The following is a 24,964-nucleotide window of genomic DNA, read 5'->3' as shown; positions in this document are numbered from 1 at the left end:
TATCGTTCTAGGGTATACAGTACATAGGATTCAGAAGCTTGAATGAGCAGGCAGACATAACCGAACCCAGTAAATCGCTCCACTGGTCTTCTGGAGTTGCCAATAATCCTATATCCCTCTTTTACCACATCACTCCTATTCTCCAATTTGTACACTCTTGCCTGTTCCTCATGATCATCAGGGCCTCTGTTCAGATTGAAAGGTCCAGTATTCAGTTAGTAATCAAAGAGCCACAATGACATGAATAAATGCCATTTCTTTTTAAAAAGTATATAATATTATCAGTTCTAATGTCCCACATCATGATTGAGAAACAAAACATAAGGTAAAACCGTAAAAGAGAGAAGTGGTAAAAAATCGAAATACCAACAGTGCCAGAACAATCTATAATTTCACATTTGTCCTGAATCATGCAACATGAACCTCATGCATAACATAATCATCAATTGGAATACCAGAAAGATAGGGAGCACCAATCAAAATTGCAATGGAAAAGTTAATTTTAATGATTGATCATCATATGCAAGAGACAGTTGGTATCTTGTCTAGATAAAGAGCAAGAACATATTTGGATCCAAGAGAGGAACAACAACACTAGTGAAGAAAGCCTTTCTTGGATCCAAGAGAGGCTCACTCATCACTACCCAGTAAGGCAGCAGCATATATAACAGCATACATAACAAGACAAAACTCCCGTACACAAGACTCCCACAGTGGGGGTCGAAGACATGCAAGACATACGCAGATTTTACCCCCACATAATATGGAGAGAGATTGTTTCTAGAAATTGAAAATGTGACCACTAGGTTGCACCCCTGCAACTCTAGCAGATGAAACTTCCAATCAAGTAAGTAAAAAAAATCAGAGATAACTTAGGTATACCTAACATATACCTTTGTATTCACTTTTGCACGTGAGAATATAGGAGCCATAGTTTCCCATGTCCTACATCCATTTGCTTTCCCAATCAATGGATTAACAAATACCTAGTCAACCAAGAGGAAGAATTCTGGAAAAGTTACATCACAGGTTTTGCTTAATTTCCCAATTATTAATACATTTATAAACCGTTGTAATTAACAAATCATAGAATGAAGATTCTCTGGTTTCCTTGTATCCTTGTTCAGAGAAGCATTAATATGCTGTACCCACATCTGGCGTGTCTCCATAATCCATATCCTTGTGACTGAAAGCATACCCAACCAGGGTCCAAAGAGAAGGCTGGGATTTTGACCTTTCGAAACAGTGCACTGAAAAGTCATAAATCTGTGCTACATTAGAAAATTCACATTATGTTACTCATAAATATAATCAAAGATGATGGAAATTTACCGAACGACTGAGAATAGAAATGAGAATCAACCTTAGAGTCATGACAATCATGAAGTGAAAAATATTTTGCAGCTTTTACACACTTGACTCATGCATGAACTCCACCTCATATACAATATACATCAGCAAAATTGACCTCTGTTGCAGTTCTAGAAATCTGTTTGAGTCCCAAGGAAGTTCGATCCTGCGATAGCAAACATGGTAAAAGAAAAAACATAAGTTAAACTCTCCACTCCACCAAAAAAGACATTTACAGGAGTGGAAAATCCTATCCCAATGTTTTATTAGTAAACCAAGCAAATGAGTAAATTCCAACAAAAAGGGGCGGTTTGTTAGGAGGGGACAAAGGAAGTTTCTAAACCATGCATCATAAACAATTTAGAAATTTAGAACAAGTTGACAAACCATTCCTAATAGATGGTTAGATGATATCTCACAAATTCCATACATACGTCACACATCCCTTTTGCAGCACGAAGAATGAAGATTGACCAGCAAAATCAATTTACACTCCTGGGGGAACTAAGATAAACTTAACTGCTGGCTTAAGTTTAGAATGAAAAAGGGGATCTTCATCAGCCAGATCCAGCTAAATTTCAAAAGGAGTACTTGTCAGTTGTCACCCACATCAAAGCTTGATGATCGGGAGTACTTGTCCCTTTTGCATTGTAGCAAATAAAGAAACAATGATTGACAAATGATCTGTGTAGCATGCAATGTGCAGAAAACCATGAAAAAAGTCACAACTCACAAGTTATTGTCAGTAAGTTGTTCCCATTCCTTAAATCCAACATGTACTTCTATGTACATACTCTACTGGCCGAGATAACTAAATCCTCGGAAAATGGAAGATAAAATACACAGTAGCCATTTTTGTAGAAATTCGCTAAAAGAGGAGAGATGCAAAAGTAGTCATTTACAACTGGCCTCTTCCTTAAAATGATTGGGCAGAGGAAGGGTTTTGTTTTCTTATTCTAAGGAAAGGATGACGATTATCAAACATTCTTTCCATGAATTATGGAAGCAGAATCTGATTTGACAGAAGCCAATCTCTACAGTAGCTTAAAATACAAAAAAGTATCCAACATTAATATAACATTATTGTATTATAAGGAAAAAGGTGTTCAATCAATGGTTCAATAGAAAAATCATTTGAGAAACTGGGGCCCTCACATTAACCTTACATTCTTACCTGTCAGGGATTTTAAAAGTGGCTCCATAAGTTGATGTACCAACAGCAACATGCCCCATCTACACATAAGGAGTTGGATTAGAAAGAATAAATATATTAATCAAAATGAATCATACTGCCATGTAAACTCACTTTGTCAATAACAACCATTGATATGATGTCATGGCTGTGATGGCCGAAATGAAAGGACCTTTCGTTCATAGTTCCCATCAGATCCTCATTAGAATACGTCCCCATACTGTGTTGTGTATTGTTCAGTGGATGATATGGACCACAACTGTTGGCAGGTATAACGTCTTTCAAAAAATTAAGTTGGCATCTATTTTCTTTCCATTTGGTCCACTTCTCTAATCTCTATGGAGTCCAATGAACTAATGTTTGTGGGTCCTGGTAGACCCATTGAAATGGCAAAGTCTGAGGCCTTCTCCCCAACAAGCAAAGTGTGCTTAGTCTGTTGCATCACCAATCTCGCAGCTCTGATTCCATCTTTCACATATCTCATGGCAGCAACAGCTCCGACCTCCATAGTCGCCTACAATGTCCTTAGCAAAACACAACCTAATATCACCATGTAATCAAACCAGTAAGCAACTACAAAAGAATGGTAAAGCCAATTACAGGAATAGGAGAAAGGTGGCTACCCGATTCATGATCATGGCATCAATCGTGGTTTCTCTATTCTCATCTGGACTTTCACCAGGCTCCACTGTTTACAATGAAATTTTCAGAATATTGAGGAAGTTTGCAAGCTTCACAAAGTACAAGAACTTTAGAGTACAAAATTCAAAATATCAGTAAATTAGTGTAGCATTTTCCATTTTAGACAACGCAAAAAAGATAAAACTGGAAGATTCAAGTACATCACTCTTTGGTGCTCAACTTTTGGAAACTTTAACCCTTGAGGAATGCATATAAGTCATAAGAAGTTGCTTAGAATGAATTGAATTTATATTAAACACATAATATTCCTTTGTAACCAATGTAACTTCTTTAGCAAACTGACAGATTGCTCAATTGGCTCACCGATACCATTCCTTCTGTATGCCATTTTCAAACATTGAACCCTAGAACTCTGATCAAAGCTTTTAGCTACAACTTCCGCTCCACATTATTAATGTATTAACCATAAAATCCACTGTACATACCATAAACAGCATACCCGCAAAGCTCAAGCTGATACCCAAATCAATATACACATAAATAAGTAAAGGTATCCTCAATTTATTTACACAGAAGTAAAAAAACAAAATCTCAATGGACTGATGAACACTGAACAGGCAGAAAACAAACCCACCTGTGCCATCAAACCGAAACTCCACGCAACCACAGGCCACAACAACCCTCTACGACGTCGTCCACGGAAGAAACCCAATATCAACAGCTCTCCAAGCAGTCCTAACAGCCTCGACGAAGGGCCAAGGGCTCACTACTAACTGGTACTGTTGCCCCCAACTCCCAATAACATTTCCTAATGACACCTGATATACAACAAACATTACAAGAATCAATCACCTAAACTAGTCAAACAAAGAAAATATTTACAAGTTATTAAAATAGATTACCATGAAGAGCGGAGTGAGTATGAAGAGTTACGGGTTGGCTTCTGGTAGCCATATGAGACTGCGCTGGAGGATATCAAATCGACTTTCTGGTAGACTAATAAAAAACAAATAGGTGACTATGCGTGGGACCCAGAAGAAGTATATGATAAAGAGGGTAACAAATTTTGAAGCCCAGGTCCAAAAATTCTGATTGAGCCTAAACTTAGTCAATTACCGGCCCATGGGCTTCGGATATATAACCAATGCCCAATGGTCCAATCCAGCATTTCATACAGTACAGCCTACAGATGGGCTGTTCTGGGCTGGTCTAAAATAAAAGTCCTTGAAGCCCACTTTTGGCATTAAAATGGGCCTCTGAGCCCAAAGAGCTGGACTCATTCCGTTTTGTGGGTTTTTGTATGATTACCCGATTAAGGTATTGGATTTATAACGATTATTCAATAAACTATAATAACTTGGATGATTTGTGACCGAGTATTATATTTTATTTTAATTTTGAAATTGGGGAGGGGAAATTCGACCCTGATCACGATGGTGATACACATCATTTTTATCATTCTAACTAGTGGCTCGGATGTGTAATTATAATTAAGTGTGAATCATACAACGAAACTACATCTTCATTATTTTGCATATTTTAACACGCAAGTATATGACTAGATTCGATTGTTGAGATTTCATTTTCATCTGGATAATAATAAAACTTAATTATTTTAACACTAGGAAATCAGTGTATGGATGAATCCAAAATTCCATTATCAATCAAAATAGTTTATTACATAATCCACCCACATTAATTATAACCCAACTATATAATATAAATTGACAATGTAACGCCTAGTGCATCAACGTCAATAAATTTGTTATTAAATAGTAAATACCACTGAAAATCAATCATAGCTGTTGGATTGACATGACGCTGAAAAGAATGGGACAATCTAGAGGGATATAAATAACGACCAATAACCGCCATCAACGGCAAAATCTATGGAATCCAATAAAAGGACACAATTTCTACTCATCAACAAGACAACAACAGCTTGGGCCTACTTCTGCCGACAAAGGCTCCCCTATTCTTAAATATTTATTATGACACGATGAATGAATTTGAATGTGCATCAGCAGATTAATTAGGGTATCCCAATTGTTTTAGGTTTCAATTTACGTAGCTCTATTTTATTTGTATAGTTGAAATGATGTTGTATCAACAACTTTTGTGTTAAAAGAGTCCCGTAGCAACCACTCGGGTGATAGTGTAATGGTAAATTTTTTTTGGGTCAAATTATATGAACTTAAAAAAGTCTTAAATTCTATTCTCACTAGAAGCATTGCTCTTGTGGTCATGCGCTAAGTTTTGACACATCTTATCTTTTCATCAAGTGGGAAAAAATTATGTGTGAGCCAACATGATGACCGAAATTTTAACTCATATCAAATGTTTAAAGGAGAAGATTGATCAGTGTAGATATAAAAATAAGTAAATTATATTTAGAATTCACCATATATGGACGGCCATTATATATGTTGTTGACAAGACATAAAATTTAACGTGTAACTGACGAAAAAATATCGTGATCAATCTGGGTTGATGGTGAGAGGCACATGCTTCTTGTTTTATAAATACTGGTAAGAAATTTGTGGTGAGTCACACTACGTAGCCAAAACATAGCAGTATCAGCAGCAATGGCTAAACTTAATCTATGCTTTTACACTCTGTTTGTTTTGTACTTAGTAGCTTTTCTGGGTCATAATTTTAAGCTATGTTTTTGCTTCAATCCCAAACATGTCAACTTGTCACCAATTGCCACACATTGGGCAACTGCTGGAGCTACTTGGTATGGCAATCCTGATGGTGCTGGAAGTGAAGGTAAGACATATACATATATATATATATAGACACACACACTACCTTACACTAAATTAACTAATTAATAAGATATGTGCAAATTGGTTATTATTTGTAGGAGGGTCGTGTGGGTATGGAAAAGCAGTGTCACAGGCTCCGTTCTCTTCCTTGGTTACTGGAATAGGACCATCTCTCTATAATTCAGGCAAGGAGTGTGGAGCTTGTTATCAGGTAGGGGTGTGTGTGTGCGTATGTATATGCGTAATTAATCCTAATGGAGCTTGACTGTATTTAATGAGATAAATGAAATATTGGTGTTAGATCAAATGCACAAAACACCCATCTTGTTCAGGCAAGCCAGTGAGGGTGGTCATAACAGACGTTTGCCCCGGTTGTACTTCCGAATCTGCACATTTTGATCTTAGTGGCACTTCCTTTGGTGCAATGGCAGTTGCCGGCCAGCAAGAAAAACTTCGCGCTGCTGGAACCTTTGAAATTCAATATGCAAGGTAACTATATATGTAACATAAATGTTACGGATCTCAGTGCCTTTTATCTCAGCATATTTGTGTGAAAATTATGGGCCCCATATGATTCATATGAAATCAAATGCGTTCATCTCAGCATTTGAAATAACTGGGATAAAAAATTTTAGGATCTGTAAGACTGTTGAGTATGTAAACTTAATTAATTTCGTACCATAGTTTAATGCAATTTCTTCTTCGATTACATATAAATATACAATCATGTGTATATTTTTGTGTGTTTTAGGGTAGCTTGTGATTATTCAGGAAAGACAATAACCTTCCAGGTTGATTCGGGATCAAACCCAACCTACTTTGCCACCGTAATCGAGTTTGAAGATGGAGATGGTGATCTCGCTGGTGTTGAATTGAAGGAAGAGGGTTCGAGCGGTGGAGTCGAGTCATGGCGTGCCATGCAACAATCGTGGGGCGCAGTGTGGAAGCTCGATAACTATGGACAACAATTACACCCTCCATTCTCGATCCGATTGACATCGCAGTACTCAGACCAGACAATCGTGGCAAAAAATGTTGTACCAGATGGATGGAAGCCTAATGCCACATATAGGTCACTAGTTAATTACGGCCTGTGAGAGATTGGTTGTTCAAGCTTATGTATATTTTTTGGTCAATTGTGTGGTTCAAGTGATTGGATTATGTCAAATGCAATATTATCATTTTCTTTTAAGTGCAAAGCCAAGTAGAGTGTTAAATATGCAAGTGAGTCATGAACAACAATCACTTTGCATGGATTACTCAGTCATTAAGTCGTGGGTTCGAATCCTACCATTCTCTAAACTCATGTTTAAAAAAAAAAAGAAATAGAGCGTTAAATATTAATTTATGTTCCGTGGGTCAAAGATGATATATATTTATTAATTGCCTATTAGGTTATTTCTTCAAAATTGTTACATGGAGAAAATATTTGAGGTTTTTTTCACTACGTCATTCCGCTAACGTGGTGAGCATGCTCCACTGACTAAATGACACGTGACTCTAGTCATCACCGAGGGTATATGCCCTTAGCAAGTGCTGTTGAGAGTGATATATAGACTGTTCGATTGAGAGAGAAAAATCGTATTGGATGAATTCTCGCCGCACTTGATCTTATTTTTATGTTATTGGATAATCGATCGGGAAAAAAAGGGATCAGGGGGCTTTCTGATCGGAGAAAGGGAAGGGCGTGGTTGGTGTGTCACTGGATCGGTGGGGGAACCCGTAGGAAGGGGGGACGACCCGCCGAATTCACATCAGAAATCGCCAACATGAACACAAAGGAAAGATTGAATTGCGTATAGAAAGAAAAGGTGACACGTGTCATCTATTCATTGGAGCAAGCGTACCACGACACCACGTCAGCTGAATGTACACAACCACTCTGTATTTTATCTCCTATTTTGTGTCGAATTTCATGTCAAAATGGAGGTTATTCCATAAAAATTGACTTCACCAACCTTACGCTTCACAATTCACATAATCCAATTACTTGAATTTTCTTAAATTATTAAAAAAACAAACCCACACAATAAACAAAGCCCAAGGCCTAAGAGTGAGACCAGAAATGGAACCGTAAAGCCCAACCCAAGTATCATAAAGAAACAAGGCCTAAGGCCCGCCCAAACTTTATTGTATCTTAGTAGTGACAGTGATGTCGTGGAAAGTTTTGTATGAAATCTATAGTCCAAGCCCAAGGCTTAAGTGAGACCCGCAAAGGAGTCCTGAAGCAGATTTACTGAGCCCAACTTCCACGATAATTTATTGCTCATGGCCCAGCCCAATAATACCGTCACCGATGGGGATGGATGTTCGAAAATTAACGGATAAGATTTCGCGACTCCACTGAGTCTGAGCTTACCGTGAGCGAGAACCACCTAATAAGTATCAGCTAATCACTAATCAGTCTGCTATAATTGCCGGCTTCTTCGTCAGTAATTACACCCGAAACTTATGGTTTATGAGTAATTAAAGGCAAAATTGATGGATGGAGTATTGCGGCATTTGTCCGTTGTTATATGAGAATGTTACGATTGTTGATTTTCCAGAACAAGCTGTTTACTGCGCGATCAGCAATCTTCTCCTCTTCGAATCCACTCAGGGAATTACGCACTTGAAAGCATAGAATCATTAGTTGTGAGAGCATTCTGAACAAGAGCAGAAACCCCGTCAAAAATGGTCAAGGCTGTCAGAATTTATGAACTCGGAGGACCCGAGGTAACTCTCTTTCTCACGCGCAAATTCCTCTTTGAAATGCGTTACTTCAAATCAGGATATTCAGGAGCCGCTTTAATGTTATGTTTGATTGATTTTTGCTGGAACCCTTTTCAATTTATGAGTCTACTTGATGATCGTCATCAAAAGATAGATCTTTAAAGAATTGATTCTGTTGGGGGTAATTAGTACTCAGACCGCTATTTGTGCGAGGAATGGGTTGCGATGCTTTTGATTGTGTTGGGCACTTATGTTCATCATTGGTGCATATGATGGCAGGTTCTGAAGTGGGAGGATGTGGAGATTGGGGAACCAGGGGAGGGTGAGATACGGGTGAGAAACAAGGCTATTGGGTTCAATTTCATCGATATTTACTTCCGCAAGGGAGTTTATAAGTCCCCCTTGCCATTCACTCCAGGTTTGTTTTGGAATCTTTAGTTTGCTACAGTTCAATCAACAATAAATAGTTAATACCAATTACAGTGACTTGTTTAAACACACAACAGTGAAATACTTGATTGTTGGTTTAGCGTACGAGGAGTAATCTCCAACTTTTTTGAAGCAAATGGCTGAAAACTATGTCAATGCTGTATTTTCAATGATGGATGTCAGAAATAGCTTCTTATTTCTGCGCTCCTCTTCTACAGATATCACGAATTTCAAAAGCCTTTTCGTACTGCTTCTGCTGGCTTTGAAAGAGTTGTAGTAAGTTAGAAAGGTGTGATCATGCTTGCTTGTGTATGATTTTCTTCAGGACCTGCTGGCATGTGTTTGTTAATCCACCAAAAGTATTAAAACCAACTTCAAACCACCATTTCAGAATGAAGTATGCTTGTTGAAGGAAAAAAGGGGGGGGGGGGTGTCAATGCGATTCTGAAACTTGAAAATACTTTGATGTCCCTTTTTCCTTGTTGCTGAGACTCAAATAATTTTAATTTATAATTTGCAGGTGTGGAGGCTGTTGGGGAGGTGATAGCTGTAGGCCCTGGATTGACTGGAAGGAAAGTTGGAGATCTTGTAGCTTATGCTGGCGAGCCAATGGGCTCATATGCTGAAGAACAGATCCTCCCTGCAAACAGAGTTGTGCCTGTTCCTTCATCCATTGATCCTCTTGTTGCAGCGTCTCTCCTGACTAAGGGAATGACAGCTCAGTTTCTCCTTCGCCGTTGCTTCAAGGTAGGTCTTTTATGTGCGTGTTATCATTTGGACTTTGGACAAAAAAACTAATATTGTTATAAATCTAGCTATTCACCAAAAAAAAAAAAAACTGTAAATCCGCCTCACTTGGATAAATATCCTAATATTGCTTCCACATGTCTGTATATTCACCAAGAATGATGATTTCCATTACTGTTTGAAGCATATCCCTATGGGCTGTGCACTCGTGCATGATTATGTAAACTGTGATGTGGCTTGAGAGTTTTCATGTTGATCAATTTTCACTAGTTAACTTGTTTAAGAAGTTTCTAAGTAAAATTATTGGTCCGCACTTGTTTTCCTATTTGTATGATTCATAACTTTAACGTGGCATTCACCTCTAGATTTCTTTACTTTTCTGTTAGCTTATTAATTTCTGATTCTATCGCTGCTTCGTTTAGAAACTTAATAAATTTAATGGGAGACTTAAAATGGTTGTCTCTAAAAGCAGGTCAAAAAAGGGCACACAATCCTTGTTCATGCGGCAGCAGGTGGAGTTGGGTCTTTATTATGCCAGTGGGCAAATGCCCTAGGTGCCACTGTGATTGGAACTGTCTCAACCAAAGAGAAGGCAGCTCAAGCCAAGGAAGACGGATGTCACCATGTTATAATCTATACAGATGAGGATTTTGTTACCTCCGTCAGCGATATAACATCTGGAAATGGGGTTGATGTGGTTTATGATTCTGTAGGAAAAGATACCTTTCAGGTAATAATTGATTTATACTTGTTATTGACTATATATTACTGGACTGATACTAACCGTTAGCATTGTTAGGGTTGGGAAACTGTATGAAGATGATGGAATAATTGCAAGGCATGCCATTTTTGCATGACTATTTGTCTTATATGATCTTGTCTTCAGAACTTATAACATCACATGATTATGTTACCTAAATGCTATAATTCTCTACTGCCTGGCTTTCTTGGTCTGGCAAGTCAGATTCTTCTCAAGTCGAATCTCTCTTAACGAGTGTCAATGCAAGTTGATTAGTAACAGCAAGCGCAGAATGAACTTGATACTGAAATCGGCTGATTCAGCTGTTTGGGGGAGTTTGTGTAGGCATTGCTTGCGTTTTTTTCTCTCTTAAATGCGTTGGAATAATTTCTTAAGGTAATTTTTGTCATCAACAGGGTTCCTTAGACTGCTTGAAGTTACACGGATACATGTTGAGCTTTGGTCAGTCATCGGGGACACCAGATCCAGTTCAACTGTCAGCGATTGCAGCAAAATCCTTATTCTTGACTAGGCCTTCACTTAAACACTATGCTACAACTCGGGACGAGCTGCTGGAAACTGCTGGAGAGGTGTTTGCTAACGTTGCATCAGGGGTTTTAAAGGTTCGTGTAAATCACACATACCCTCTGTCTCAGGCTGCACAGGCGCAAGCAGATGTCGAGGGTCGGAAAACATCTGGCTCAGTTGTATTGATACCATAACTAATAGCTATTTTCATGAAGTCCCTAAGTCCCCACCTGTTTTAAAATGTCCTTTCAAGTAAATTGTATTACGGGTGGTCGTACACATTATACCTGCCTCGTAATGCTATGTGTGGGATTAATTCTGTAATTGAGCAGCTGCTCTGTAAACCTTTGTTTGAACACATTATACCTGCCTCGTAATGCTATGTGTGGGATTAATTATGTAATTGAGCAGCTGCTCTGTAAACCTTTGTTTGAATAATGTCATCAAGGTGATGGAGGCAGCGTACCATTTGAGCCTCTCTTTTTTTCATGCTTTTCCCGAATGTCTGGTGAAAGCCGCAATCAATACGATTATTCAAACAAAGGGTCTTTTGCACGATACTTTCGGCTTACTGTTCTGTTTAAAACAGGCTTTATGTGCAAGAGAGGCTAAACGTACACCAACAAATGCAGACGTTACCAAAGTGTTATTGAGAAAACACCAAATAACCAAGTACGTTTCTATCGCTAGGGACCCGAACGGTGCAAAAACCTTTACACTCTCACTGCCAAAGCTATGTCGGTCAAGAGTCTGGGAACTAAAAAGGAAAAAAAAAACAACAGAATCCTATTACAATACATTCTTACAACTTCAAGCTTCCAGTTCTCTCAAATGCTTTTATGATAAAACCCAACTTCGTCACACTTCACTTTCTCACTGTTTTGTCCGAGTTCCAGTTTTCAAATCATCTGTACAAACAAATGGGTTGTAACTTCTCCCATCACTTCATTTTGGGAAGACAACACCTTCTTACACCAGAACACAAAAGAAAGACGGATCAAACGGTTCATGAATCACCTTAATCACTTGAAGCTACCAAACCCTTCAACTTCTTGCTCCTTTATACTTTCCAGGGGCAAGTAGTTGATTATCTTCACACAATCTAGATCCACATTTTGTTCTCAAAATACAAATCTGTACAATTCCTTGTCCATCATCTAGTTCCCGTACTCTTGCAGTATCTCACTGGGAAACAACAAAAAAAAAAGTATTATGAAGAGACTCATTAATACTAAAATAGTACGGCAAAGCCAAATGGAAACCAACTGCTTTCTTTGGTTTTTGTCATTGAAAATGTGAGAAGTTATCCTCAAAACTTTAATTCATTAGATGACTGGACTAACTGGACTCAGCAGTTTCCACAGTGATCACTTGACAAATGCTTAGGTTTGAGTTGCAAATCATCCAACAACGTGTTAGATTTGTATGCCACGGCAGTCTAAAAAAAGAAGCGACGGTTTGCACAGGAATTTATGTTTGCAACAACTTAACCATTGCAGCTAAGACTCAGCACTAGGACTAACCATCATATAAATCCATCAAAGTCCTCACATTCACAAGCATTGCACATATAAAACATATGAGGGAGAGAGAGAGGGTAATCTGTATTTTCATAATTGCATAAAAGAGTCACACGACTGAGTATATGCACCACCCTTTAGGTATATAATGCTATTCAGACGAAGTAAACACCGAAAAATTGCAAAAACAATTAAAGAAGGATTACCAGCAAGAGCAGTAACTGTGGAAATTTAGTGACTCCTGCTATTGTTTACCCAAGAGGTGTTTGCATCTAATAATTGCTTCACTACATCTCTCATGGTGGGTCTCCTTCTCGACTCCTTCTCGGTACATCTCAAAGCAATCAATAGCAAATTAATAGCTTGTCCCATGATCTTTGAACCCAATAAATAATTCGAAAGGTTTGGGTCAATAATGCTCTGTATATCTTTAGTCTCATTCCAGACAGACCTAACCCAACCCACAATATCCATTCCCCCAGTAAATGATGGATCCAATGCATTCCTTCTTGTAATAATTTCGAGCAAAACAACTCCATAGCTATAGACATCAGACTCCTTGCTCCTTGTAGACATGAATGCATTTTCTGCCAAATGTCACCAAAAATATGATCTTTGGAGCTCAGCATAGGGTAAGCATAATAAAAGATATTGCAGAATAATTACCTGGTGCCATGTATCCAATTGTGCCAGAAAGGGCAATTGATGGATTTGTAGCAGAAGACTGATCCAGAAGCTTGGCAATGCTAAAATCAGATATATGAGGCTCCATCTCAGAATCCAGAAGAATATTCGATGGTTTGATGTCACGATGCACGACGGCAGGATCACAGTCATAATGAAGATAAGCCAATGCATGAGCTGTTCCAACTGCAATGTTATAGCGAACATTCCATTCTAGAGCTGGTGATGGATTCGTCCCATGTAAAACATCAAAAAGGCTCCCATTTTGCATATACTTGTACAAAATTAACCCATAGTCTTTTCTAAACCAAAAGTCTTCCACCTTCACAAGATTTCGATGCCTGATCATCTCCATGGTTTTAATTTCTCTAACCATAGTTTGACTTCCACCTTCACGCCCCAAAAACTCGAGCTTCTTTACAGCAAAGTCTCTGCCAGGACCTAGTGAGGCCTTATAAACAACTCCATGAGCTCCTCTTCCAATTATGTACTTGTCATGTAAGTTCTCCGTTGCCACCATTATTTGATCAAGTAGGGCCGATGATTCTCCTTGGGCAGAAAAATCATTTTCCTGCTTTCGTCTTTTGCAGAGCAGTAGTGTACATACTAGACCAAGAAGTATAAAAACAACAGCTAATGAAGAACCAACAGCTATCATTGCAATTTCTAGTTTGCTGAGGGCATTTCGCCCGCTTGATTTACGATCACAAGTGTTAAAACTACGGAATCCAGCGCAAGTCGAGCCTTCTGATGGAGAACAATTGATGCACAGGTCAGCATTTCCCACAAATGATGATGGAACTGCATTAGGCATTTCCATAAGTTTCTCTGGTATGGGACCGGTGAAATGATTGTACGAAACATTCACCTCAACTAATGACTCCATCCTGCCAAGAACTTCCAAAGTTCCTGTCAGATTATTGTGAGATAATTCAAGACGTTCCAGTTTCATCAAATTCCCAAGCTCTGTCGGTATCTTTCCACTCAATCCATTGCTGCTAAGATTCAATGCATAGATTAGGTTAGGTAATTCTCCCATGAACGAGGGAACCTCACCTCCCAGAAAATTTCCACCAATTTGTATCTCTGAAAGCCTTTTTAACTTTGACAAAAATGATGGAATACCGCCAGTGAAATAATTTTCTTTTAAGATTAAAGTGGATAGACTTGTCCAATTTCCAAAACTTTCAGGAACTGAACCATTTAACAAGTTGTATCCCACATCAAATATTCCTAACTGGTTGCAAAGTGATAGCTGAGATGGCAAAGAATCTTCCAAGCGGTTGTGCGACAAGCGCAGCTCCCCAAGCTTTACGAGATTACCTAGTTCTGCAGGTAGGACCCCCATAAGTAAATTCATGGACAAATCCATAAAGGTGAGACTGGTACAGTTTCCCAAACTTGACGGAATTGCTCCTGCAATACGATTTTCACTGATATCCATGTGCAACAGGTTTGAATTTTCTGCGAATTCTGGGAGAACCCCTGTGAATTTATTCTTTTTCAGGATCATTCGCCGTATAGTGGAACAGCTTCCTATGTCAGAAGGTATGCTACCTTGAAGTTGATTGAAACCCATATTCAGAACCTCCAATTTCTTTCCAGAGCAAATATTTGTTGGAATTTGACCAGTGAACTTATTATTGGTGAAATCTAACGCCACTAGGCTGCTGTTTATTCCCAAGCTCTGAGGTATGACTCCAAAGAACATATTATCAAACAATGAAATATTTTTGAGCTGCTTTAGCTCAGCCATATGGTCTGGAAGTTCCCCAGAAAGACTGTTATTGTACAAAAGTACATTCTCAAGGCTTGGAATCTTCCAAATGCTAACAGGAAATTCACCGGTTAGGCGGTTCTCAAATAGTTCAAGCCACTCTAGTTCAGTCAGCATTCCCAATTCACTCGGAACTGCACCCTCAAGTTGGTTTCGAGCCAACAGTAACTCCCTCAAGTACTTGCACTTTCCTAGTTCTGGTGGAATTGTCCCAGACAAATGATTTTCAGAAAGGTAAAGAAATGAAAGATTACCTAGTAGGCCAAAAGAAGATGGGATACTGCCAACCAAGTTGGTTCCCTCAGCAGTAAATGTCGTTAGGCTGCTACAATTGCCCAAAGCTGCGGGAAGACCTCCTGTAAAGGCATTGAATGATAACTGCAAAGATTCTAACTTCTTGCAATCACCCAACCCCAAATGAATGCTGCCCTCAAAATTGTTATAGCTGAGATCCAATGTATCTAGGTTCCCCAGATTGTTTAGACTACTAGGCAACTCTCCAACCAATTGGTTTCGACCTAGCAAAACTCCCCCCAATTTACTACAGTTCCCAATAGAATCTGGGATTGTACCGGTTAGATTATTATTATACAAGTACAGATTCAAAACTTCACTCCAGTTACCGATATTCCTAGGAATCGAACCACTAAGGCTATTATCATTTAAATATACATACGTCAGGGAAGGAATCTGAAACAACGATTCTGTTATTTCACCCGTCAAGAGATTAGAATACAAATTCAAGAACCGTAAATTTTGCAAATTTTTCAAGGTATCAGGTATCTCTCCACTGAACCCATTCACGGATAAATCCAACCGATCAAGTTGACTACAATTGCCAATCTGTGGTGGAATTCTGCCACTGAAAAAGTTCAAGCTCAAATCAAAACTCTGCAAATGGGTCACGTGTCCAATTTGAGGACCCAATTGACCAGTAATGTTATACTCAGAGAGATTCAGATGAACCACATTGAGAGCCCGATCGCATTGTACGCCTACCCATGAACATGGGTTGGCATCAGAAGCATTCCACGTCGAGTTTATGGAAGGAGGCACAGATTCCCAATCTCCCATGAGAGACAGTAAAGTCAACCCATCCGAACTCAAAGCAGCAACATTCACATAGTATACAGAGAGATAGCACAAAAGCAAGACAAGGTGCATGGTAATAAAACCGAAAGTAACTGAAATTAGAGAAATATGGGTTTCAAGAGCTTACCCGATTGAGTTTGCAATCAACCAGTAATTCTCGAGTTGTCAGAAGAAATGATAGGATGATTATTCTTGTGGTTGACATTGGAGCTTTTATAATATTCGTTAGATTGGGATTCAACCAATACAGCAAGATCTTGCCAGCTTCGTCCATCGTAGTCTGATTTTTCCCGAGTCTTTTTCATATTGAATGGAAAGTATTCTTAGCAACTTTTCTTGAAGATTTCCAACCAGATCCAGGAGCCCACAAGCGCCACTTGAATGGTAGTGACTAGTGAGTAGCGAGCATCCTGCGTCCTTCTAACTTGGGTTCAAAAAGTCAAAAGCCTGCGCCGCCGCCTACTCGCTAAAGTCTTTTTTCTTTTACTAATAAAAAGTAAAAAAGGTGTCAAACGGTCTTTCTAGTTGCTACTTCTTCTTCCTCTCTCTCTTTTTTTTTCCCCTCTCATGAAAGAAATACTGAAATAGACGGTTTTGCACTTTTGCCTGCGTGGGTTCCTAGCTACTGCCTATAAATGAATCAGTGATAATTGTCCGGTGGGCCGTACAACCCGATAATAAAATTGCAGGCCTGGGCAAATATTTTGGGCCAGATTGTTAATATTCGAATGGGTTTGCTCGTGACAGGTCACAAGAGCCCACTGGACTTGCTGTATTCCTCATTAATTTGGAGAGTTTTAATCACACCCCAAAGTTTGCTAAGCAAACCGCGACTTTGTTTTGACTTTGTCTATTTTTTTAGACCTATGCTCTTTACACCTCACCGCAAGGGAGGAGTCATGATTTTAGACAAAGGGGGCAAGAATATTTGCGAGGGTTAGGGGGTAGCGTTCCCGAATTTTTTTTTATGACTATTTATAGAAAATAATAGCTAAAAATGTTTGTTCTGCAATCATCATGAAAAAATGAAGGGTTAACACTAAACTAATCAATCTCTCAATCAAATAATAGTTTTTTTAAGAAAATCATAGCTAAAAATTATCATTCGAATGCACTACACCACCACAACCATCACAAACTCAAAGTTATTAACTCAAAGTTATTAGAATCGGTGTTTGAACCTTTGGATTTTGTGGACTTCAAAGAATCCAAGTTAAGTGGGTTTCGAACCTTATACTTTAGAGATTTTGCAAACTGGTCAAAATGGATTTGTACTTTGACATTGTAGTCTAAGGGTATGTATAATGAATTTGGAATAAAATGATCTTAACAAATATTTTTTAAAAGGGGAAAGATTAAAAGTGGACGGTATATAATTTGTTTATAAGAGATATGGGGGAGCAAATTCAAAAATATTAGTACCAATAGGGTATTTTTAAAAAAACTAAGGGGGCAATTGCCCCTTATCCAAGAGTGCCTCCACCCCTGCCCCACCCCTGCCCCACCCCCTTACCATCTATTTCTTCTTCCTCACGAGTATACCCATTGCCCACCGTGGTGTCGTCGTCATCCGAGCACCAATCTAGTAACCACTATCACAAAATTAAAACCCAAGCCATCACGAATTAAACCCAACCAACCCGATGAGTTTCGTCCACCGTAACCGTCGAAATCATGTTTGAAAATCTATGACCATAGCAAGGAAATTCGTCTGATCCGGACAATATGACCACTGTTGGAGGAGACCGATACCACCATTGGACTCCTCGTGGCAAGACGCTTCCATTCGACCCATTATTCAACCAAGACGTTGTCGGAAATTGACGACCCGAGTTTGATCTCAAACAAGCATTTTTGGACGATTTGGTCTTGAATACCGACTTTGGAATAATTACGAGCAAGAGTTTCATGTTTTTGGCAAATTTCAACTCGAGATTGACCCCAACAGATGACGACATGGCCAACGACGACATATCTGATTAAGGGGTGCATTTATAAAATGTATCAGATTTATGTACTTTTAATGTATTTATAAATGTTTAGAGTTTTCATGGGTTATGTTTAACAAGGGGTGTATTTAGTAAATATTGGGGTGTGACTCCCATTAATTTGTCTTATGCTGACGGCCCAATAAAGTTCAATTGGGCTTGAAATCAGGCCCAGCCTGGTCTTCCGTTTGGCAAGAAAAATCTGCCGCCTCATTTCATAATTCATAGGCTAGGTTGGAAATTTGGAATCCGACCGAACACAACTGCGGGCTGAAAATTTTTATGCTCTTTCGTATCTTATTTGTTTTGTTAGCTCCAATCGGCAATCGCACTCCAGACATTTATAGATCGATTTCTTTGTAGGGTTTCATCTTCAGTTTCTCGAAACCCTAGCTACAGCTATCGACTCAAATGGAGTCTCTCGATCCAACTCACCCCCAATTCCAAAATCTGTATCCACAAACTCTAGATTTCGAGACTCAAAACCCCAATCATCCTCCTCCTCCTCCGCCTGAAGAAAATACTAAGAATCAGGATCAAATCCAAAACCTACCAGAGCCGCCATCTGACGATCCCAATGAACACACCCAGAATGGCCAGATCGAGGCTGATGTTGCTCCGAAACGTGAGATTCATAAGCCCTTGCTATCCGAGAACGGTGCCCTCACCAACACGCACAGTGGCCCAACCGATAAGGACTGCTCTGGCGGTGAAGAGGAGACTTCCACTCGCCGTCGCCGCCGTAGCCGGTGGGATCCCAAACCAGATTCCAATAATAACGAAAACGATGATTCTGGTAGTGGCCCCAAGAAGCGGAAGTCGAGATGGGCGGATGATGAACCCAAGCCTCTGATTCAGCTGCCGGATTTCATGAGAGATTTCACTGGAGGTATTGAATTCGACCCTGAGATCCAAGCTTTGAACAGTAGGCTTTTAGAGATTAGCCGTATGTTGCAAGCGGGGATGCCTTTAGATGATAGACCCGAAGGGCAAAGGTCTCCATCTCCGGAGCCTATTTATGATAATATGGGCATTAGGATTAATACTAGGGAATTTCGTGCAAGAGAGAGACTAAATAAAGAGAGGCAGGAGATTATATCTAAGATTATTAAAAAGAATCCAGCCTTCAAGCCCCCAGCGGATTATAGGCCACCTAAGCTTCAAGAAAAACTTTATATACCCATGAAGGAATTCCCAGGTTACAATTTTATTGGTCTGATTATTGGGCCAAGAGGGAATACGCAGAAGAGAATGGAGAGGGAGACCGGAGGGAAGATTGTGATTAGGGGAAAAGGTTCTGTGAAAGAGGGAAGATTGCAGCAAAAGAGAGATTTGAAGCCTGACCCTTCAGAAAATGAGGATTTGCATGTTTTAGTTGAGGCTGATACGCAGGAATCTCTTGATGCTGCAGTTGGAATGGTGAAAAAGTTGTTGCAGCCTGTGGATGAGGTTTTAAATGAGCACAAGAGGCAGCAACTGAGGGAGCTTGCTGCACTTAATGGGACAATTAGAGATGAGGAGTATTGCAGATTATGTGGGGAGCCTGGTCATAGGCAGTATGCTTGTCCTTCCCGTACTTCGACCTTTAAGAGTGACGTGCTTTGTAAGATATGCGGTGATGGTGGGCACCCAACAATTGATTGTCCTGTGAAAGGAACGACTGGGAAGAAAATGGATGATGAGTACCAGAACTTTTTGGCTGAGTTAGGAGGAACTGTTCCTGAGTCAGCAACCAAACAGAATCCCACATTGGCATTAGGGGCAGGCGGTTCTGGAAGCAATCCTCCATGGGCCAATAATGCCGGTGGTGCTGGGATTGGCTCACAAACTGGCTTTGGTGCAAATGGAGTTAAGCCAACAAAGGAATATGATGATACTAATTTGTACATTGGGTACTTGCCGCCTACTCTTGAGGATGATGGTCTGATCAGGCTATTTTCAGCCTTTGGTGATATTGTGATGGCTAAGGTTATTAAGGACCGTGTTACGGGATTGAGCAAAGGTTATGGTTTTGTGAAGTATGCTGATGTTCAAATGGCCAATAATGCAATTGTAAGCATGAATGGTTATCGCCTTGAAGGCCGTACCATTGCTGTCAGAGTTGCTGGTAAGCCGCCTCAGCCCACTGTGCCTCCAGGCCCCCCAGCTTCAGCTGTGCCTACTTACCCTGCATCAAGTCAACCAGTTGGTGCCTATCCGTCTCAGCAGTTTGCACCAGGTGGTCCCCTTCCAAATGGTCCACCTACCAGCTATGCTGCGACTCCTGTTCCTTGGGGACCACCAGTTCCACCTCCTTATGCTCCTTATGCTCCTCCCCCACCTGGATCAAGCATGTATCCTCCTTTCCCTGGGCAACCGATGCCACCTTATGGTGTACAATATCCTCCACCAGTGCAGACAGCCCCACCTGGTGCTCCTCAGACTATGACATCTAGTGAAGCTCAACAAAGCTACCCACCAGGAGTGCAATCTGAAAACAGCAGTTCTGCTCCATCTGTACCGTCACATATATATGGGAACTCTGTGGCTTCAATGCCATTGAATACTCAACCTGCATATGCAACTTCTTCACTAGGTTACCCATCTTATTACAGTGCATTTCCTCCTCCTCCTCCCGCTGCACCTGCCTCAGCAGCTGATAGTTCACAGGGCATAAATAATCTGCCTTGGGCCCCTAATCCTGCGGTGCCCCCTCCTGCTACTTCGGCTGAGAAGGCGAACTATGGTGCCGATGCTGAGTATGAGAAATTCATGGCAGAGATGAAATAATGCAGGTCCCTTTTCAGTATTGTCTTCAAGTTTGGAGGTAATGCGTGGTATTCTTTTGCATGTGTTTGGTCATTTTCATGTGTCATTATATGGATATCAGACTTGAGTGCTTTAACAGATTTAAGGTGATAGTTTAGATGCAACATGATCGGGCATGAGAATGTGTTTTGATATATTGCCTAATTTTCTTAGCCACCTTCATCGTGGCTATTACTTTGATCTAATTGTCTTGCATAGTTACACTCACTCTGAAAAGTTTCTCAGGCTGGTAGTTGACAACATGACTTGCCCCTTCCCTAATTTCTTAGATGTAGAGCTGGTAAGTTAAGGATCAGGCATGCGTTCATTTTGCTTGAATGGTGCTGCATAACATTTTAATGGTGCATCATTTTCTCTATGGAGCAAAACATATTCTTTTAATGCCTTCAGTAATATATTTTAATGTGATTGTGCCCATAATGTTCTACTTTGGGACTATATCCATCAAATAATGCAGCTAACAAGGCACGCAGCTTTGGTTGTGCTTTAGGCAACCTACTTGTGAATGGCTTAGATTAGTATGCATGCTTCTATATTTATCTTTTGCACAAATTCACACTTTGCTGCTGAAATTCTTTTTTGTAATTTTTTCTTGCCCTACCACAATTCCCCCTCCTCCTCTCGAAACTCACAATAAAAGAAGATATTGTTAAAGGATAGAACTTCATAATTTTCTTTTGAATTGTAATGAGTGCCTTTTGGTCTATATCGGTTTACATAAGATCCTGTGGGAAAAAATCTTTGTGCTTTGTGCTTCGGTCTCTCTGTCATTGCATACAATTTTCTTGCCTCGTGCTTACATTTCTTAACCCTTTTTTCTTTGTCATGGTTGTATAATTTTTACAGGACTGATGTTTCTTGGAGCTTGTGATCCTGATTTCTTACCTCTTGCCATGAATTTGTTGGAAGTTTGGGACTCACAACTTTAACATTGCTGTACTGTTATGACATTTGCAGAGATTTGGGCTAGAAGCTCATACTGTCAGATTCTGAAGAGGGCTTGCCAAAGCCTTTCAATATGAATATTACTATTTGGCACTCCAATGTAGGATTTTGCATTGGTTGCTTATGGATGCTTTTTGACTCTGTTATGATGTTTTGCTACTAATTTTTTCTTTCGTTTTCTTGTTCATTTGAACTTCCTGGAAGTCTGGAACAACTTCGCACCAACATTTCTTCTGTTATGTTTTATTTTATTGGGGATTGTTTAACCATTTGTTGCTTGCTTGTGTTAGCCGATACTTTTACCTTTGGAGATAATCATCTTTAGTTGTGAGCTTACTTGAGTTTCGCTAATCGCATGCTTTCCTCCTGTTCAGAAGGTAATCTTGAAATCGTGGCATTCAGGTTATGGGCGGGAAGTTATGATTTATTATTTGTGGATTGCATTTTGGCGCTTCTTATTTGTCTACTATGTCATTCTGATTTTTTTTTTTTTTTTTGGAGTTTTATGTGGCAGGTAGACGAATTCATAGGTGCATTGATTCTCCTTGATAATTTATCAAAACTAATGCCAACCCTCTGTATAAATTATTTTTATCTTATCATTTATTTAGAAAATAGCTTTATAGGGGTCAAATAGAATAATTGTATTGATTGTTGTCTTCTTGCATTGGAAAATTTGTTTCTGCTTATGGTATGGATAGTGACAGTTGTTGCATAGCTGCCTTATTAATTGAGCTTTTCAGTGTTTTGCTGTGCTAAAGTGCATCCAGGAGTGACGGTACAGGTGAGCACTGCTTTGCTGTAGGTATTCAATCATTGACTTTAGTTGCTTTATTTTATTTTGTTTGTTTTAGTAGTCTATGGTAAAGCCACTTGGTTTCTGGTATTTTTTGAGTTTTGTCAAGCTATAGACTCAAGTGGAATTCATAGCATAGAAGGCTTTGTGTCATTAGTTTTTTTGTTGTATTTAATGCAAAACAAGTCTTTAAGATGGGGTACCAAGAAGGTGAAATCCCAGAAATAAGGATACAAAGAAAGATCTATAATTCTTTCATCTTGATTCGTATTACCTTTGATAAGACTTCGTATGCTATCGGATGCTTTAGTTGCAGGGATGACGAGCATTTATGGGATCATTGCTATAGGAATCTATCTGTCCGATATGGCTTCAATATATGGTGCTTCAAAAGCACCCATTATTTTATTTCTCCCCTTACATACTCGCTTCTGTCATTTGTTGTTTGCCTTTCCGCATTAAATGATAGTGCTAGTCTCATTTTACATTACATGCATGCACTTTGAAATCTACTTAATTTTATTAATTTGCATGCATGACATGAGTGTATTTCCTAATATTGGTGAGAAGTATGGTAATAAAGCTGAGCTTAGTGTTCAGTAAAAGACATTTTGTAGTATGCGGTTGCATTGGAGGGAATATTGGACGGATGCTTTCTTTTTTATATGTGAGCATACTCTTTTCAATAGAACTAAGAGTATAGGAAAATTTTGATATCTTAGTCCGCATCATGAGGAAAGTATTAATTTCTTTTTATTGTAGGACTTTTGTAGAATGTTACTCATGGACAACTGCCGTGCACAAGACTCTGTCAGTGGGCGCGGTCGAGGCATGCATGATGTATGCAGATATACTCTTACATAATATGTGGAGAGGTTGTTTCTTAGAATTGAACCTGTGACCTCTAGGTTACACCACTGCAACTCTACCACTAGATCACATACATTGTTTTATTCCGTTATTCATTATTCTTTGATTTATTAGTTGCTGGTCTATTTCGTGGTCCGGCTTGTTGGTGGAGGCGGCAGTACTTCTCCTTTAATTGGAGAATATCTGAGATTAGGAATTTGAAATTATAGCCAATAGCTATTGGAGGCGGTCTGCAAATAATTGGGATCGAGTGTTTGTTTTGGGTAGTCCAGTTTTCTGGGTTCTAGTACTTCGTAGCAGTTAGAGATATCTTATTAACCTTCTTATTTGTTTCATATGTTTCATGCTTTAGTGACAATTTTCCTGGGCCATTAAAAACTGATGATTTGCTTTTTGTGTTTGTGGTAGCTTTCAGTGGAGGAGAAAAAAAAATTTCTCATGAATTCCTGAACAGTTGTACTGTTTTATTGACTTATTCTTTTTTGCTAACATGGTTGTGCACAAGTTGGTCAGGATTTACTTCTTTGAGATGCTATGAAGTTTGCAAGTTGTGTAGCTCTCATCCTGTTGGAGAAGGTTCTTGGTGCATCGGCCAACATAGATGCCCTTTAATAGCTTTAATCCAGAATTTCTTGATCTGGCATAGGGTGTGCCACTTGGAATCCCAGTCTTTGGACTCTTGTATCCTCCCGGCTTTGTTATTTAAGGAGCTATTTTTCTTCTGTTGATTTGGGTTGTGATGGCTTTGAATTGGTTTGTGGTTTTTGGCCACTGTTGTCTTTCATAATATTCCTATCATTGTGTTATGTTTGTGGGCCACTTGGTTTTACTTGACCCGTATATGCCATGTTATTGCATATAGTATCTGGTTTCATTTGTAGAGTAGTCCTACATCCCGTATATGTTTGTGATTGGTTTTCTATCTTGCAATTGCAAATATGCAATGTGTTTGTATGATTTGTTTTACAAAACATCCTGCAGTCCATGATTGATTATGACGATGATGCTTATTGATCTCTTTGAGCATTGCCCCCATTAAAAAAAGTCTCTTTGTGCATTTTCTGAAATTAGTCCTTGTTTTCATTTACAATAAAATTTGCTTTTCAATAATGTGATGTATCTTTCTGCCCTACGCAAAAGGCATTTTCAAACTAAAACAAACTGAGGTGGATTAGGAACTTTGGGATGTGGATTTCTGGGGCCAGGCTAGACACATGTTAATAGTGAAAGGGCTATGACTTAGAAGCTTATAGGTGTGCTCTTTTGTTTAGGAACATGGTTGCGCTACGAACATTAATCATGCTTAGTAATGACTAATGACGTTCCTTTTGAATCTTGTATTTTTCGGCAACATGTGCATCAGTTGATGGATTAATG

At 39.3% G+C, this 24,964-nt stretch overlaps 4 protein-coding genes and 1 pseudogene across 4 annotated transcripts; 3 read left to right on the top strand and 2 right to left on the bottom strand.

Annotated features, from left to right (window-relative positions):
* Window positions 1-5: 5 nt before the first annotated feature.
* On the bottom strand, window positions 6-4,190 carry LOC120004239 (annotated as a pseudogene).
* A 1,560-nt stretch (window positions 4,191-5,750) lies between these two features.
* Window positions 5,751-7,192, top strand: LOC120004238 (putative expansin-B2). Its single transcript, XM_038853514.1, has 4 exons — window positions 5,751-5,953; window positions 6,051-6,163; window positions 6,254-6,441; window positions 6,704-7,192. Exons 1-4 carry the CDS (start codon window positions 5,770-5,772, stop codon window positions 7,047-7,049), a joined length of 831 nt encoding a protein of 276 aa, XP_038709442.1. The 5' UTR covers window positions 5,751-5,769; the 3' UTR covers window positions 7,050-7,192.
* Window positions 7,193-8,357: 1,165 nt separating this feature from the next.
* On the top strand, window positions 8,358-11,596 carry LOC120004237 (2-haloacrylate reductase-like). The gene is made up of 5 exons (XM_038853513.1): window positions 8,358-8,667; window positions 8,944-9,082; window positions 9,614-9,840; window positions 10,313-10,570; window positions 10,996-11,596. The coding sequence occupies exons 1-5, from the start codon at window positions 8,626-8,628 to the stop codon at window positions 11,299-11,301; spliced, it is 972 nt and encodes a 323-aa protein (XP_038709441.1). The 5' UTR covers window positions 8,358-8,625; the 3' UTR covers window positions 11,302-11,596.
* Window positions 11,597-11,722: 126 nt separating this feature from the next.
* Window positions 11,723-16,584, bottom strand: LOC120004235 (receptor-like protein kinase). The gene is made up of 3 exons (XM_038853509.1): window positions 13,294-16,584; window positions 12,834-13,214; window positions 11,723-12,292 (listed from the first exon to the last, which is right to left on the bottom strand). The coding sequence occupies exons 1-2, from the start codon at window positions 16,250-16,252 to the stop codon at window positions 12,859-12,861; spliced, it is 3,315 nt and encodes a 1,104-aa protein (XP_038709437.1). The 5' UTR covers window positions 16,253-16,584; the 3' UTR covers window positions 11,723-12,292; window positions 12,834-12,858.
* A 1,803-nt stretch (window positions 16,585-18,387) lies between these two features.
* LOC120003391 (splicing factor-like protein 1) lies at window positions 18,388-24,315 on the top strand. The gene is made up of 2 exons (XM_038852363.1): window positions 18,388-20,974; window positions 21,823-24,315. Exon 1 carries the CDS (start codon window positions 18,580-18,582, stop codon window positions 20,935-20,937), a length of 2,358 nt encoding a protein of 785 aa, XP_038708291.1. The 5' UTR covers window positions 18,388-18,579; the 3' UTR covers window positions 20,938-20,974; window positions 21,823-24,315.
* The last annotated feature ends 649 nt before the right edge of the window (window positions 24,316-24,964 follow it).

This window comes from Tripterygium wilfordii, chromosome 8, assembly GCF_013401445.1.
Source record: "Tripterygium wilfordii isolate XIE 37 chromosome 8, ASM1340144v1, whole genome shotgun sequence".
NCBI lineage: Eukaryota > Viridiplantae > Streptophyta > Magnoliopsida > Celastrales > Celastraceae > Tripterygium > Tripterygium wilfordii.
This window is presented reverse-complemented; position numbering and strand designations above follow the sequence as displayed.